This window comes from Hylobates moloch, unplaced genomic scaffold (genome assembly GCF_009828535.3).
Source record: "Hylobates moloch isolate HMO894 unplaced genomic scaffold, HMol_V3 SCAFFOLD_16, whole genome shotgun sequence".
NCBI lineage: Eukaryota > Metazoa > Chordata > Mammalia > Primates > Hylobatidae > Hylobates > Hylobates moloch.
Window position 1 is genome coordinate 43905752 of NW_026652291.1, and position 14664 is coordinate 43920415.

General features: G+C 46.2%; 1 protein-coding gene across 3 annotated transcripts in view; it reads right to left on the reverse strand.

Annotated features, from left to right (window-relative positions):
• PRKCH (protein kinase C eta) overlaps window positions 1-14664 on the reverse strand; it is a 262819-nt gene that overhangs the window by 28270 nt on the left and 219885 nt on the right. The window contains exons 13-14 of one of the 3 annotated variants that reach the window (XM_032179336.2): window positions 7076-7219; window positions 3968-5264 (exon numbers count right to left, since the gene is read on the reverse strand). In XM_032179336.2, coding sequence (XP_032035227.1) covers window positions 5118-5264; window positions 7076-7219 — 291 coding nt within the window. In that variant the 3' untranslated portion in view covers window positions 3968-5117. Of the gene's footprint in view, window positions 1-3967; window positions 5265-7075; window positions 7220-14664 lie in introns of those variants that run through there. The other 2 variants (XM_058429460.1, XM_058429459.1) reach the window with 2 other exon arrangements.

The following is a 14664-nucleotide window of genomic DNA, read 5'->3' on the forward strand; positions in this document are numbered from 1 at the left end:
GGCACAGCGTCAGCATCCAAAGGGATGGGCATCATGGAGAGCACCAGTGTCCCACTCTGTCCATTTTCAGATGGACATCACAAGCAACCTTCCCTTAGCCCTCTGTGGGAGAGCTGATGATAATAATAGCCAACATTGATTGAGCATTTCTGTGTCCCAGCCCTGTGGCGAATGCTTGACAATGTATCACAGTTAATCCCTGCAGTATTAACAGAAGGCAGGCAGGCGCTATTCTCACTCCCATTTCACAAATGAGAAAGTTGAAATTGGAGAAAGAACTACCTTTTCTCAAGAACATTCAGTAAGTGTGGATTCAGCCCCCAGGGCTGCCCACTACTCTTACCAGCCAGGGCTCTTACCCATGTGACATCTTGTCCCCTAGACTGCACGGGCAGCATAGAGTAGGGTGGCTCACCTAGGCACTCAGTGCTGCTGACACAGGGTGATGCCAAAGATGCAGAAACACATGGGAAACGTGACTGCCATTTCTGGGCTCTAAAAGAGCCTATAAAATAAATATGCAAATCAAAATTTTATGCCATCTTGGTGGTCGGAAAACTGGCTATATAACAGTTTGGCTCTAAGAATCAAGCGGTGCAGGGAGAGAGAGTGCAGAACGGATGTACTCCATAGGGCAGTAAAGAGCCAGGAAGCAGGAGGAGGGAAAGAACAGTTGGCAGGGCAGTGGACGTGAAGAGGTGGGGATGCGATAAAGCCCAGGGTAGCTCCCTTAGCTTTGGTTCCAATTCAACACAGGAACAAAAGGAGACTACAAAGCTACAGCTGCACTCTGGCCAGCTTTGGCCAACTTGCAACTCAATTCAGAGGAACATCTCAGCAAAGGGCTCATTTTCATTGCAAACATCTACTACAGTTGTACTGGAGTCTTATCTTTGGATGACGTAAAATGAGAAGTTACAGGGCCCAGTGTGACCCTGAGCCAGGGGCAATCACTGTGGGCTGTCTAGTCATTTTAAGTCAACATTGCTAGATTAAGCAACCAGGATGACCAAACCTGGGAATAATGAACAGCTTTATCATGTTGGCATGTGAAATGGTCAAATCCATGGCTGGAATATTTTCAAGGCAATGTGCACCCAATTAAGATCCGGGGTGTGGTGGCTCACGCCTGTAATCCCAGCACTTTGGGAGGCCAAGGCGGGCAGATCATCTGAGGTCAGGATTCGATTAAGATCAATAAATGACAAATGGGATGCTTTTATTTTTGCTTTGGGTTTTTTTTTTTTTTTTTTTGAGACAGGGTCTCCCTCTGTCGCCCAGGCTGGAGTGCAGTGGCGTGATCTCAGCTCACTGCAGCCTCCACCTCCAGAGTTGAAACTATTCTGCCTCAGCCTCCTGAGTAGCCAGGATTACAGGCACCCACCACCAAGCCTGGCTAACTTTTGTAATTTTTTAGTAGAGACGGGGTTTCACCATGTTGGCCAGGCTGGTCCTGAGCTCCCAATCTCAAGTGATCCACCTACCTCGGCCTCCCAAAGTACTGAGATTACAGGCGTGAGCCACCGTGCCTGGCCTATTTTTGCTCTTTTCTTTGCTAACAAGTTACACCAGCTCAGCTCCATAGCTGTAAACACGCAGCTGCCAAGGTAGGTTCCAGGCTGCGCGCCTTCTTCCTGATGCTGCTGCATGGGCCGGCGGGGTAGGTGATGAAGAGTTACTAAAACATGAAGTGGCTCCTCTACGAGGGGAGAAAGGACTGGAAACTCCACCAAGGCTCAGAAATTACCCTAGGGGTTCAGATGGGGCTCACGGGATTCAGAGAGAACCAGACTATTTCCTCTTCCCCTACCTCAGGGAGGTTGAAGTCCCGATTGCATCACCCTGGCCTGCCCTAGTTCCAAGAACTGGGGTTAGCAGCTCCAGCCCCTTGATATGCAAATCATACATTCCCACTGCTGATAAATTGTTCTACCCAGGGGAGGGCTAATACTGTCCTGCCCAGCTGGCAGTTTATCTTGGTGCTTCCTGCCAACCCCACAAAGGTGGAAAAATAGAATTGGCTTTCATAGAAGAACCTCACTGAACTGGGCTAAAAGTAGGGACCCTGGAGTGAAACTGCTTGATCCAAATCCTGACCCCACTGCTTTAGTTGTGTGAATTTAGACAAGTGACTTAATCTCTTTGTACTTCACTTTCCCCCATCTGTACAATGAAACCGGGAGTACCCACCTCATGGGGGGTATTGAATAAGTAAATACATTTAAAGTATTTAGAACAGGGCTTCACATGTAATAAACATGCAACATGTTAGTCATTAAGTGAAAGCACCTTTTGCAGTCAAAGGCTGACCCACATCCCAAAGCAAAGGCTTGAAGTTATTGTCCTTTCAAACACTCAAGGCCATGTGTCTAATTCAGTTAGGTCAGTGTGGAATAGCTTGGGAGAGCAGGAGCAAATGGGTGTGGGATGAGGACTGGCTGGGAAGGACAGTGGGATGATAAGGCCTGAGGATGTCTTAAGATGGACCTGAGTGAGTAAAAGGTCCCAATGTGACCTCATCTTGACCTCCATGCTGCCCACTGTGCTGAGGGAACCCAGCAGCCCCAGTGGACTCTGGCCCAGCTGCCTGAATGGTTCACTACCTGCTCCGTGCCAGCCTTCTTCAGGAAGTGTGGGCAAGACAGTCTTGTGATCCCTTGGAAGGGGATGCCAGGTCTAGCAGAACTGAAGAAAGATGTGAAGTAGAATTGTAACCAGGAATTGAAGGCTCATTTGAGCTTTAGGTAAATATCCTGTGTATCTTCTCTCTTTTCAGATATAAACATTAGCTGTTGAATAACCTGATAGGCACGGAATAAACAGCCTCAAAAGAATGGACTCAACCCAAACTGGGGAACCCAGGTAGTGGGCTTGAGAAGCAATTGTGAAGAAGGAAGTTGCTGAGTGATCGCAGACTTACCAAAGACAGTGTTTTGGCTCTGCGTGGCTATGATAATGAGTTTTGTGAATGAAACAGGAGGCATGCTTTATTTTTTGTGGTTCTATACCAGAGTGGAGTTAACCATACCAAAAAGCTAATCAATCCCACAGAGCAACAGAAGACCCAAAGTAGAGGAACTATGAAGGCCAAAAAAGTCCCAAAGTCAGAATGATCCTTCCCTTTCCCAGACTATAGCATCAAAGATTTAGACCCTAGACCTGGATCTACTCTTTACCAAGCCCGAACCCTTTGGGAAACCAATGAACTCAACTTCTCTGAGCCTCTCTTCCCATTTGTAGTATGTACTGCAGTACTCACACTATCATCAGTGGGAATAGTGGGCATGTCATGAAGATCTAGTGGCATGATGTGAGTGACAGTGATGACTATGAGTGCTAAGTGCTACACAAATGGAAAGGGAAGTTCCTAGCTACTCTATTCATTCAAAAGTAAGTGTTTACATTGGAATGCAAAAAAAAGAACCTATGACAGAGAAGAGACTGTCAGTACTAGCCAGCTACTCCTCAGATGCTCTGTAATTCCCCTATCCCGTCTGTAGTTAGAGGGAAGCCATGTTTTAGCCAGTCATTGTGAGAAGAGGTGAGGTGTGTCCCTCCTAGGAGAGGTAGGCAGGCAGCCGGCACCCCCTCCATGTCTCTTCCTTGCTCTGGAGACTTTGGAAAGCTACATTTTCCAGATGGTGTAGTTATAAGATGGAGGAAGATGGTTGAACTTACATGCTACTTTATGTGAATGAGAAATAAACATTTATGGTGTCTAGCCCCTGAGATCTTGAGGGTTGGTCTGTTACAGTTATGCTTAGCAGTCATTACCCTCATTCAGGACAGAAGTTTTGGTCAGTAAGAGACAGGCCACATCTATTTCAGAGAATCACAGAAGCTTGTATCAACCTCTCCTCTCAGGAATTTTCTGTGAGTTGAGTTCTACCCATTCTGCTCAAGGTTTTATTTTGATTGGAAATCTACTGTCTTAGTGGGAAGGAGACAAATCATTCTAGTCAAAAAACTTCCTTTTGCTACAAAATGCATTTATTTCCAGTCAGACAAAATTCTTGAACTGTATATTCGGGTACATATTATAAGGTCATCTTTGATATATGCCCTGTTTATAAGATCCATTTCTAATTATTAAAGTGAATATCAAACACACATCTTTGCATCTTAAAACATAAATAAACTGCTAATGTTTATAAGCCACAAATCTGGTCACTGACATGAGTGGCCTGCAATTCTTCAGTGAGGAGCACACGGCAATATAGACAAGATCAGATTCCCCAGGTAGGCAGGCAGCAGGCACCTGTAATTCGCTCGCTGACTGTGCTGTTGTGGCAGTGACCCTTCTTGTGAAAAAAGAGTTATGTGCAGACAAAAGTGTGACATATGCAACATGGAGAGGCATTTCACAGAATGCAAACACCACTCAGGTAAATTAGTAGACTCCAGAATGAATGAAAGCTTCATGAATGCAAACCTGTTGTTTACAATACTGGGTATTGTGGCACCTTTTCACTGGACACTTTAATAAATATCTATTAAAGAAAGTAAGGATAAGAGAAGAAGCTGAAGCAGTTGTCTTGGTGCACAACATATTTTCAAGATTGGGCTTTAGGTTGTGAGTTTCAGAGATACCATTGTTTGTTTCTTCAGAGTAAATCATTCTATTTGGAAAGCCCTTCATTTCCTTAAAAAGACCTTTAAATTCTTCATTAGCATTAAGAGACTTCTTGTAGACTGCCAGGAATTGGGGTTCATTGGCTTAAAGAAGAGCACAGCAGAGTTGACAGAAAGTCTTGGTTTGTCTCTTGAATTAAGAAGCCTGATTGGCTCAGAATTTCTCAGATCTACTTTATTCTTCACACTTTCCCTCCTTTTGGCTCCTGTTAACATCCCAAGCCCACAGCGACAGACGCTCATAGGTGGAGCAGTATACTTCATAAAATCTCATTTCATGATCAACTATTTCTAGTGCCATGGCTCCCTCTGGACTCGAAATAGTTGATATCTTAAAGTTCCATCCTTCACAGAGTTCTTCACTTGCTCCTTGAAGGTAAGGTTCTTGTTCTAAGGCTGATGCTGGGAAGGTCCCATAGAGGAAATTCCTGGAAAATCTCTATTCCCTTCGGGTTCTCGTGCCCTCTCTTTCACTCCCCATAAGGCTATGGTTGCAATTCTGGAGACACATAGGAAAAGTTTCTAAACTCATCCTGGTTAATCATTGGAAGATGTCCCTCATCAATTGGAGTTAAAACTGGCTCTTCCTTTATGAAGTCAGGGTCAAAATTACTGACATCTTCTCGGGATTTCTGTCAAAAAAAGGGAAACAAGGTGAGATTTTATGCGCTTGAGGCTTACTCATCTTGCATGGGACATAGCCCATTCCAGTGAGTTCAGAGGAGTGCTCTGTAGCTTGTTCAGTAGCATTATTTACAGTTATTGTTATGATGAAACTGTGCTTTACAGCAAGTCTACTGCATGGTGCATTTTTTATGGCATTTGGCAACCATCAATTTACTAATCCCATGAAAATCTTGCTGAGCAGGCCTGTCTTAATGGGAGGCTAAGAATTAATTTGGTCATCCAAAAGCAGCTGGCTCATTCACCCTTTATTCTCATTTCACCAGGGTGGCATTTCACAGCAGGCCTCGCTGAGGGGTGTGCAGCTATATTTGTCAACAGAGGTTGGGTAGGTTCACACTTGTTCTACCTATTGTTTGCGCAGAGTTCTAGACATTTGAAGAGATCTTCCCGAAAGATTTCTTGCAAGTGCTGAGCTTAGGGAACAACTGTCGGTCATTTTACTCTCTAGGTAGAAGCGTTCCACCCTGCTGGACCAGCTGTGCAGTTAGGACTACAGGCTCCTGCCTCTGAAGGCCATGCTGTCCCTAATCCCAGCGGGGCTGGCAGGGGGCTGACCATTGAAGGAACGGCTTTACCTCTAGGTGCCTGGTGTCCAACAGCCTAGTAGGCTGTTAGTGATTAAGTGCACTGTATGTTTTTAAAAGTTGAGTATTTTATATCTGTATAAACAAATGCTGCAAAGATCATTTCTAAGTGAGTATCACACATCTCACTGATCTTACCTGAATCAATGATATTTCTCTATCACTTTTTTTTTTTTTTTTTGAGACAAAGTCTAACTCAGTTGCCCAGGCTGGAGTGCATGACGCAATCTCGGCTCACTGCAATCTCCACCTCCTAGGTTCAAGCAATCCTACTTCAGCCTCCTGAGTAGCAGGGATTAGAGGTGTGCATCACCACACCAGGCTTTTCTTTTTTCTTTTTTCTTTTTTGTATTTTTAGTAGAGACGGAGTTTTGCCATGTTGGCCAGGCTAGTCTCAAACTCCTGACCTCAAGTGATCCACCTGCCTCGGCCTCCCAAAGTGCTGGGATTATAGGCGTGAGCCACCATGCCAGGCCTCCCCATCACTCTTGATCTATCGCTAGCCTTGCTTCTCTGCCTTCCCACTGTGGAGCTCTTGACCCACAGATGAGCACGAGCTCAGCTCTCAGACCACAAGCGGGACCACGCTCAGGAAGGCCACCCGCCTCAGCTGCAGAGCTTGGAGAGGAGCCCCTGGAGATCCCAGTATTTCTTCGGTCAAAGGGAGCCTGGCCTGGGCTCTGCACTGCAGCAGCTATTACAGACCCAGGTTCTCCAAGCCAAGAGGCCAGGCTCAGTGAAGTGAGCGACATCTCATACCCTCTCTGCTTTCTCAGGGGCTTAGAAAAGGCACAAAAAGTGCCCCAAGGAGAATGAGGAAATTGGCTAGAACAATGACTTTCTCAATTAGCCAAACTCTTTTGGGGGAAAACTGGAAAGTTTCAGGCCTCTTATACCCTACAAGATTTTAATTTAGGTTGAGGGAAGTTGGAGGTTGGGTAAACGAGGGGTGAAACTTGGTAAGAGTTAACCTGGGCACATGAAGACATGTTGTCCCATGGACAAGATGGACAAGGAGCCCAGCTGCCCCCCCAGGGGAGGCTGCCCTGTGTAGTGTCCGGCTGAATTTCTGGTCTGTCACCCACGGGGCCATCCAGCTGTTCTATGGACTTTGGTGGAATGCTGTGACATCTGAAGAAAGGAAAGTCTCTGTGACAGCCTGGGACACTTACGATTCTGGGTCTGAAAGGTGGTTCTAGTTGGCGATGGTTCAGCTGGGCCCAGTCGATTTCCTTAAAAAAAGGATGTCTCAAGATGGCATGCTCGCCTCCCTGAGTCAGGCTGCCCAAGCGCGTGGTGGGGTTCTTGGTCATGAACTGAGTGAGAGAGAGAGAAAGCGTCAATCATTCATTCACATACAACCAGCATGTCACAAGACAGCAGGCATCAGCGGTGGCAGAGAAGCTGTGCGAGACTTTCTGGCAGGTCTTGCTTAACTAGCTGGGTTTTCCATCACAGGCAGCACAGTCAGTATGAATCATGCCTTAAAGGCGCAATTGCCTGTGTGGATTTATGGCTTTTCCCACTTCCATTTCAGACACGGCCACTAAAAGAAAGCAGGAGGGTCCAGTTTTCTTTTCTGTAAACACCATGTATTTTTCTTTCCTCTTTAAAGAAAAGCAGCTCTTTATAACAGTGTGCCTTTCCCCAACACTGCAGTTGTGGGCAGCAGACATCTTATGAATGGGGCTACTTTCAGAAACAGCTGTGCCATTTTTCTGAGTGACCTGACCAGCTGGCCAGGATTCCCGCTCTCTGACGAGACCACAGAGAGGAGAGAGAGTCGTTATTTTTGAAGATCTGTGTATAGAAGCAGCAAAGGTGACATACTGAAAATGTCTGTGTCCTGGCTCTAGAAAAAAACAAAGTTGGCCACTTTTCTTTATGCAGCGAAGATATCATAGCTCTAGATGAAAGGCTTTTCTTCAAGATGTTTCCCCCACCGCCGCTGTTTTGAAGTAGGTTCAATGACTGAGATTCCATTGCTCCATAGACCAAAAACTAAAACGAGCACTGCCACACAGCTAAGCGATGTGTGCATAGAGATTCTCTGTATTTCCATCAGTTGGGAAACTTCCTTAGTGCTGGGCTCCTATCAAAATATGCTGGGCTAAATCTGCTTTCACAAAATAGCCAGGAAAGGTGTTCTGATCACTTCCTGAGCAAGGATTAGTAAAGGATAATTCACTTTTCATGGCCGGAGTGTAGTTCTCAATTTCAAAGACATTGAAGCTAATTTAATTTCCCATATTGAAAGAAAATTGCCTTGGATAAAAAGTTTTGTTTTTGTTTTTATTTAAATCAGGTTATCTTTAAATAGACTTATGACAGTCCCCAAGCACCTCTTTCCAAATCTGATTTGTGAACAACACAAAAGTAATGCTGTGTTTATAGAAATTGTTTTGGAGCTGAAATTACAGAGAAAATCTTGTTGAAGGTGCAGACATGGAAAGACAGTGTTTGGAGGTGCCCCACCCCCCTCAAGCCAGGTGTCCAGAGGTGTCAAGCTGCCAGTGTTGATTCCAATGAAAATGACAGTGTTGCAGAAGGAGGCTGCAAAAGTTCCTAAGCAACCTGATGGGATATACCTTGTAAAATGCTTTCAAAAAAGCTTCAAAGGGCAGCTAATAAATGAATATACTGACAGGGTTTAATCGCTTCTCCTCTCTCCTAGTAACAGGAATTAAAGGCCACAGGTGGTTCTGGGTTGGAGGCAGGACCCAAAAGTAAATGCAGCATTCAGAGCTGCACAGGCCCAGTCAGAGCAGCTGCCACTCCAGGCACTTAGAGTGGTCACCCGGGATTCAGGAGATGCATATCTTATAAGTAACTCAGTTCTGTAAGAGCTAGGAGTTAGTTCACACTGCATGGGCTCTCCCTGAGTAAGCCTGTGCAGTGCAGGCAGGAAGGGGGAAAATGCTTACAAAAAAGAAATGAGTAGGTTCTTGCCTTAGGAAAGTCAACGGGATACAATTCCTGATGGAAGAGCAGTTGCTGTTCTAAGAGCTAATTAACAAGAAACAATGCTGCAAAAAACTTGGGAGACAGGACGGCAGAACACACCCAGATGGCCTGTGGGAAATTCCCAGGCCTGCCAATGATGTGAGAGAGGACATCTTGTGAATGGGTGGGTACAGCTTGTTCTTCTGGGCAAGACAAACAGTGCGGGACTCTATATGCCAGGATGGCTGAAGCCCCAGTGTCCAAGAGGCTTGCCCATTCCTCCCTGCCCCTGGCACTGAACCCAAGCTTCCATGGGGCACTGCGGAAGACGCCTTGCCTGACGACAAGTAGACCAAACACGACCGTCCGTCGTCTAAAAACTGCACCCTTGGAATTGGGGACAGGCATTATAACCCTTTCACTAGCTTGATACTTAGCCTCTTGGGGTTCTGATAAATCCTTTTGAATAACCAAGCACTTTTGTTTTTAATACTTTGGCCTGAGCCCTTTAGATGCAGCCATCCTCAACTTACCAAAAAAAAAAAAAAAAAAAAGAAAAAACAAAACACACACACACACGCACACACACAAACAAACTTAGCTTCAATTGACAAAGGTTTTCAGGGTGTCTACTACATGTAAGGCAGCACATTAGGGGTTTCTTTGGGATATGCAGATGACAAAGACAGTGTCTCTTCACCTAGGAGCTAATCAAGAGAAGGGGGAAGAATCAAGCAAACTTCATAATACACAGCCGGATGAAATGAAAAGAGACTTAGATCAAGTGCTATGAGAGCTCGGAAGAGGGACGGGGCAAATAACACTGGTGCTGGTGGTGGGAAGGAAAGGGACAGCCTCATGGAAGAGGTGGCATTTGAACAGAGATGAGGACAAACAGAATTAACATAGTAGGCAAGAAGGAAGAAAATGTGCCTGAGGGCACAGCCAGCACAAATGCACAGGCATACAAGTGCCTGGTACAGCTGGCATGCAGGGATGGCTGAGGAACTGCAGGGGCAGCCGGTGGGATCCATCAGAGGTGAGTGATGAGAGCTGCACGGCAATTTAGGGGATGACACTAGCCACAGTGTGATGAGTGATGAATAAATCTTAAATGCAGAGGTAGCGCCTGGTAGCGAGCAGTTAGAGGCTGCGACATTAGCTGAGAACACATGACAAGTTCAGCAACTAAGAGAGTTTCTAGTTACTCAGAAGGAAGAGTTGGAAGCACATTCTAGAGGGCCGTGGAAGAATAAACACAATCCACTAACTGCCTGGAATGGGAGCGAAGAGTCCAAGATCACAGGGTCCTCCCTGGCTGCCTGATGGGGCAGTGGTGTTGAGAAACAGAAACAGGCAACAAAAGAGGGGCAAGAGATTATTCTTTGTAGCATGAGTATTAGTAGCAGTGTTAGTAGTAGTAGTATTTTTGTTAGTGGAACAAAGACAAAAACAGCTCACACTTACTGAGATCCTACAGTCTGCCAAATCTGGGAGGTTGTTAGGCTCTGCTTTGCATTGGAGGTGTGTGGGCAACCACATGCAGCTGAATTCTAGGGTAAATCTGGGGTGCAGGCCAGGGCTGGCCATCTAACGCTCAGAGACATTGAAATTTGAGTAACCACTGAAGCTGGGAGGGCAGGTTAGATTGTGGAAAGGGAGAGAGACAGACCAGAACTGAGACTAGCCAGGCCAGGCACGGTGGCTCACGCTTGTAATCCCAGCACTTTGGGAGGCCGAGGCAGGAGGATCACGAGGTCAGGAGATCAAGACCACGGTGAAACCCCGTCTCTACTAAAAATACAAAAAATTAGCTGGGCGTGGTGGTGGGCGCCTGTAGTCCCAGCTACTCGGAGAGGCTGAGGCAGGAGAATGGCGTGAACCAGGGAGGCGGAGCTTGCAGTGAGCCGAGATTGCACCACTGCACTCCAGCCTGGGCGACAGAGCGAGACTCCATCTCAAAAAAAAAAGAACTGAGACCAGCCCTAGGTCTCAGACACATTTTATTCAGTCTACATAGTGCGTTTTGAAATGATTTTAATTACTTCTCAAACATTTAAACACTAGGAAATGTCACATTACATCACATGAAAAGTCAGGTTTTCCAACTTCTCGTGGAAAATGAGATACTCGGGAACACTGGGCCTGCACTCCTTTCATAGAAACGACCTGGAGTTGAGCAGGGGCTGCTGCTTTTCATGGGGCATCAGATGCCCGGACAGCCACATGCCCCACCACTCCCTATAGCCTCCCACCTGGCTGGCATCACTCACGGACTTTCATGGCTCCTGACCCCTGGCGTAGGGTGAGAAGCAGCCAGGGTGGCAGCTGGAGGATGCCATGAAGAGGCCAGAGGAGGATGAATACCATGAAACAGAAACCAGGAGCGGGAGAAGGAGGGTCCGGGGTGATGCTAAGGGGGTAGAAGCTTTGTGTGTTGTGGTGGTGGTGGGGTGGCCCTTCTACCACTACCCCGCTCCAATGATGTGGAGATGAGGAGTTAAGGGAACACTTAACATTAGTCCCAGGCCTGAAATCTTTCACAGTTCACGTTGGTGCAGATGTGTGGAGTTGGAGGTGGACAGCTTGCCATCTTAGGCTGGGCACAGGCCTTTCCCTAAACTCTCTGTTTCTACTGCCGTGAATGGTGACAGCATAATCCTTTTGCAGAAAACTTTCATTATTTGTTTTTGTCCCTAATGGGACCCAAATGCCAGTAAGTTAACAATTGTGCTGCTCGGGGCCATCACTTTCATCCACATCTAAGGTCACACTGAAAAGTTGCCTCACCTCAGCTGACCTTCTCCCTGACTGTGATCCAAGAGGGAAAGTCGGCCAAAGAGGAAAATAATGTGACTTCATGAAATATTCTGCACACATTTACTAAAGGAAGCAGAATGTTTTCTAGGGCCAAGAAAAGCACTTCATAAGCTGCAGAGAGTGACTGAGGGGACCAGGGTGGAAAATCTGGATTCTACCCCAAGTGTAAGTCTCAAACTGACTGAAGAGCAGGGGAAAGAGAAGGGTCAAGAACTTGGGGACTCATTTTATGTTCCCCTTCCTGCTGTGGCCCTCATTACAGTAGAACTGAACTAGAGGATACTCAAGGAATCAGAGACACACCTGGCCCTGAGAATGAGCCACTTAACAGTTTTTTTCCCAGACTACAGAGGAGGTGTGGCTGCAGGGGAAAGCAAGCAGGCATGCTCCCTCCTGAGGCTAGTTCTAAGGGGACATGTAAAGGATTTGGGCCAAGTTTGTATAAGAATGTCCTGGGAGGCCTCCTGCAAGCCAGAGAAGGCTGAAAGAACTAACAGCTTCTCTGACATGGAGGGCTGGTCAGGCTCTGCGGTGTCACTGCTTGTGTTTGTATAATTCTTCCACCACTGAGTTACTGTGTGACCGTGGACAAATTTCTTAACTTCTCTGGGCCTTAGATTTCTCAACTCTAAAATGAAGATTTTCCTATATTTTAAAAAGTTATGATGGGTCAATGAGAGAATTAACGTAAAGCACCTGGCACAAAGAAAGCCCTCAAGAAATGATAGTATTAGTGAATATCTTGTTGCCTTCCTAGGCTCGAATAGACTGTCCCTAAACACTCTGTTCCCACTGCTATGAACAGTGGCAGCATAATTCTTTTACAGAATACTTCCATTATTTGCTTATGTCCCTAATGGGACCCAAATGCCAAGCTTGTAAGTCCATCCTGTTCTATTTAAAGGCAGGGGCACAGATAGAAAGCTGTTGAGAGACTACACTCTGAGGTCAGCCTTGACCCTGAGGCTCATCTGGCTCTCCCTGTTCTTCTACAGCCAGGAAAGAGAGAACAAAATCTCTTTCTGCCTTCACTGTCCTAGGCTCCAGTAGCACAGTGGGAGGAACGGTCTTTGGAAAATAATGTTTCTTGCTTTTTTAAAATTTCTGAGATAGGATCTTCCTATGTTGTTCAGGCTGGTCTCAAACTCTTAAGCTCAAGTGATCCTCCTGCCTCAGCCTCCTGAGTAGCTGGGAATATGGGCACATGCCACCAAACCCTGTTTGGAAAACTTTTTTTTTTTTTTTTTCCTGAAGGAAAACCTTTTCTAAGACAATCTTAAAATGAGAATACAAACAATAGTTTTTTGTTTTTTTTGAGATGGAGTCTCACTCTTGTTGTCTAGGCTGGAGTGCAATGGTGTTCAGTTTTGGCTCACTGCAACCTCCCCCTCCCAGGTTCAAGTGCTTCTCCTTCCTCAGCCTCCCAAGTAGCTGGGATTACAGGTGTGCACCACCACGCCCGACTAATTTTTGTATTTTTAGTAGAGACAGGGTTTCATCATGTTGGCCAGCCTGGTTTCGAACTCCTGACCTCAAGTGATCCGCCTGCCTCAGCCTCCCAAAGTGCTGGGATTACAGGTGTGAGCCACCATGCCCAGCCTACAAACAACAGGTTTTAATGTGCAACTATATCTGCATTAACAACAGAACAGAGATACTAAATGCAGCAAGAACGATGCAGTGGAGCAGCTTCTTTGCAAATCTGGTGGCAGGTATGGTGCTTATCACATCTTGTGGGCTGTGCTACACAGGAGGCAGCTTCAGTTTTGAGTTGTTGGATGTTCCAGATTATAGAGTTTAAACTAACACTGTGCCATTATGAGTCTTGAAATAACTGGGCCCAAATGTACTTTGAAACTCACTAAAATATAAGTAATGGCTACAAGTATGTTTTTCCTCTTTCAAAATCTGTCTGATTTCATAGGAAGAGGACAAGTTATATAAATAAAGCAATTAGTCTAATAAGATTTTCTTCCAGGAGCCAGAGAACACTGTATTTTCTACCTAATGGTTGGATTTGGCTGTTGGGCAAACAAAATGACCGTCTCCATTCATTCAATTTCAGACCTTAAACAAAGGGCAGAGAGAGAGTTAGCAGCTAATGCTGGCAAGTTAGAAGGGAAGGAAACCATGACACAGAACCTTCCTACCAATATTCCAGAACGATGATCCTAAATGGGGAGAAGGCATTTTATGGCTCTAAAGAGGGTCTTGGGGAGAAAGGGCAGAGAAAGGGCACAGGACACAGAATAGAGTATGGTTCACAACCATGACGCCCAACCTTGCCGTGGCCATAGACCTTCATGGCCACCTGGGGCTGACGAGAAGCACACCACGCATGCGTGTTGCAGGCGCGTGTCTGTCTGAAGGATGCTGCTGGCACACGCAGAGTCTGACCCAGTTATGAAGACCAACCTTCTCTTTTCATACCCCTCCTGCTGGCTGTTGGGAAGATCTGGAGACACCCTGTACTAGCAGCACCCTCCAGCTCAGGGCAGTGGTCGTGCAGGGATATGGCTGCACAGTATGGGAGAGACACTAGGCTTGGACCTGGCATTGATAAGTCACTTTTCCATAGGAGAAGGCAGTGACAGACATTTAAATGCAAGATGGGGCTGATGACAGTCCACTGAGGGTGGGATGGGGCTTGGTAGGGTGGAAAGGACAGACAATAGACTTCCTGAATCGCTCTGGGGAAACAAACCGTAATCTTCCCAAGTCTAGGTTCTTATACAGAATGGTGCTGCTATGGAATACTGGACGAGCCAAGAGAAGGAGAGGTGCTCTAGCCTGCTCAGATTGGATCTGGATGGAATTTGCTGGGGAGGGCTGGAACTAGTAACCTGCACACTCATGGCAATGGACCACCCTGCCAGGTATCCAGACCGGTTTGAGAAGGGGGAAGCTGCAGGAGTGGAGAGAGTAGAGAATGATACAGTTTGATACAAGTTACAGCTTAAGAAGTGGTAGCCATTACTACTATATGTGTATGCTGCAT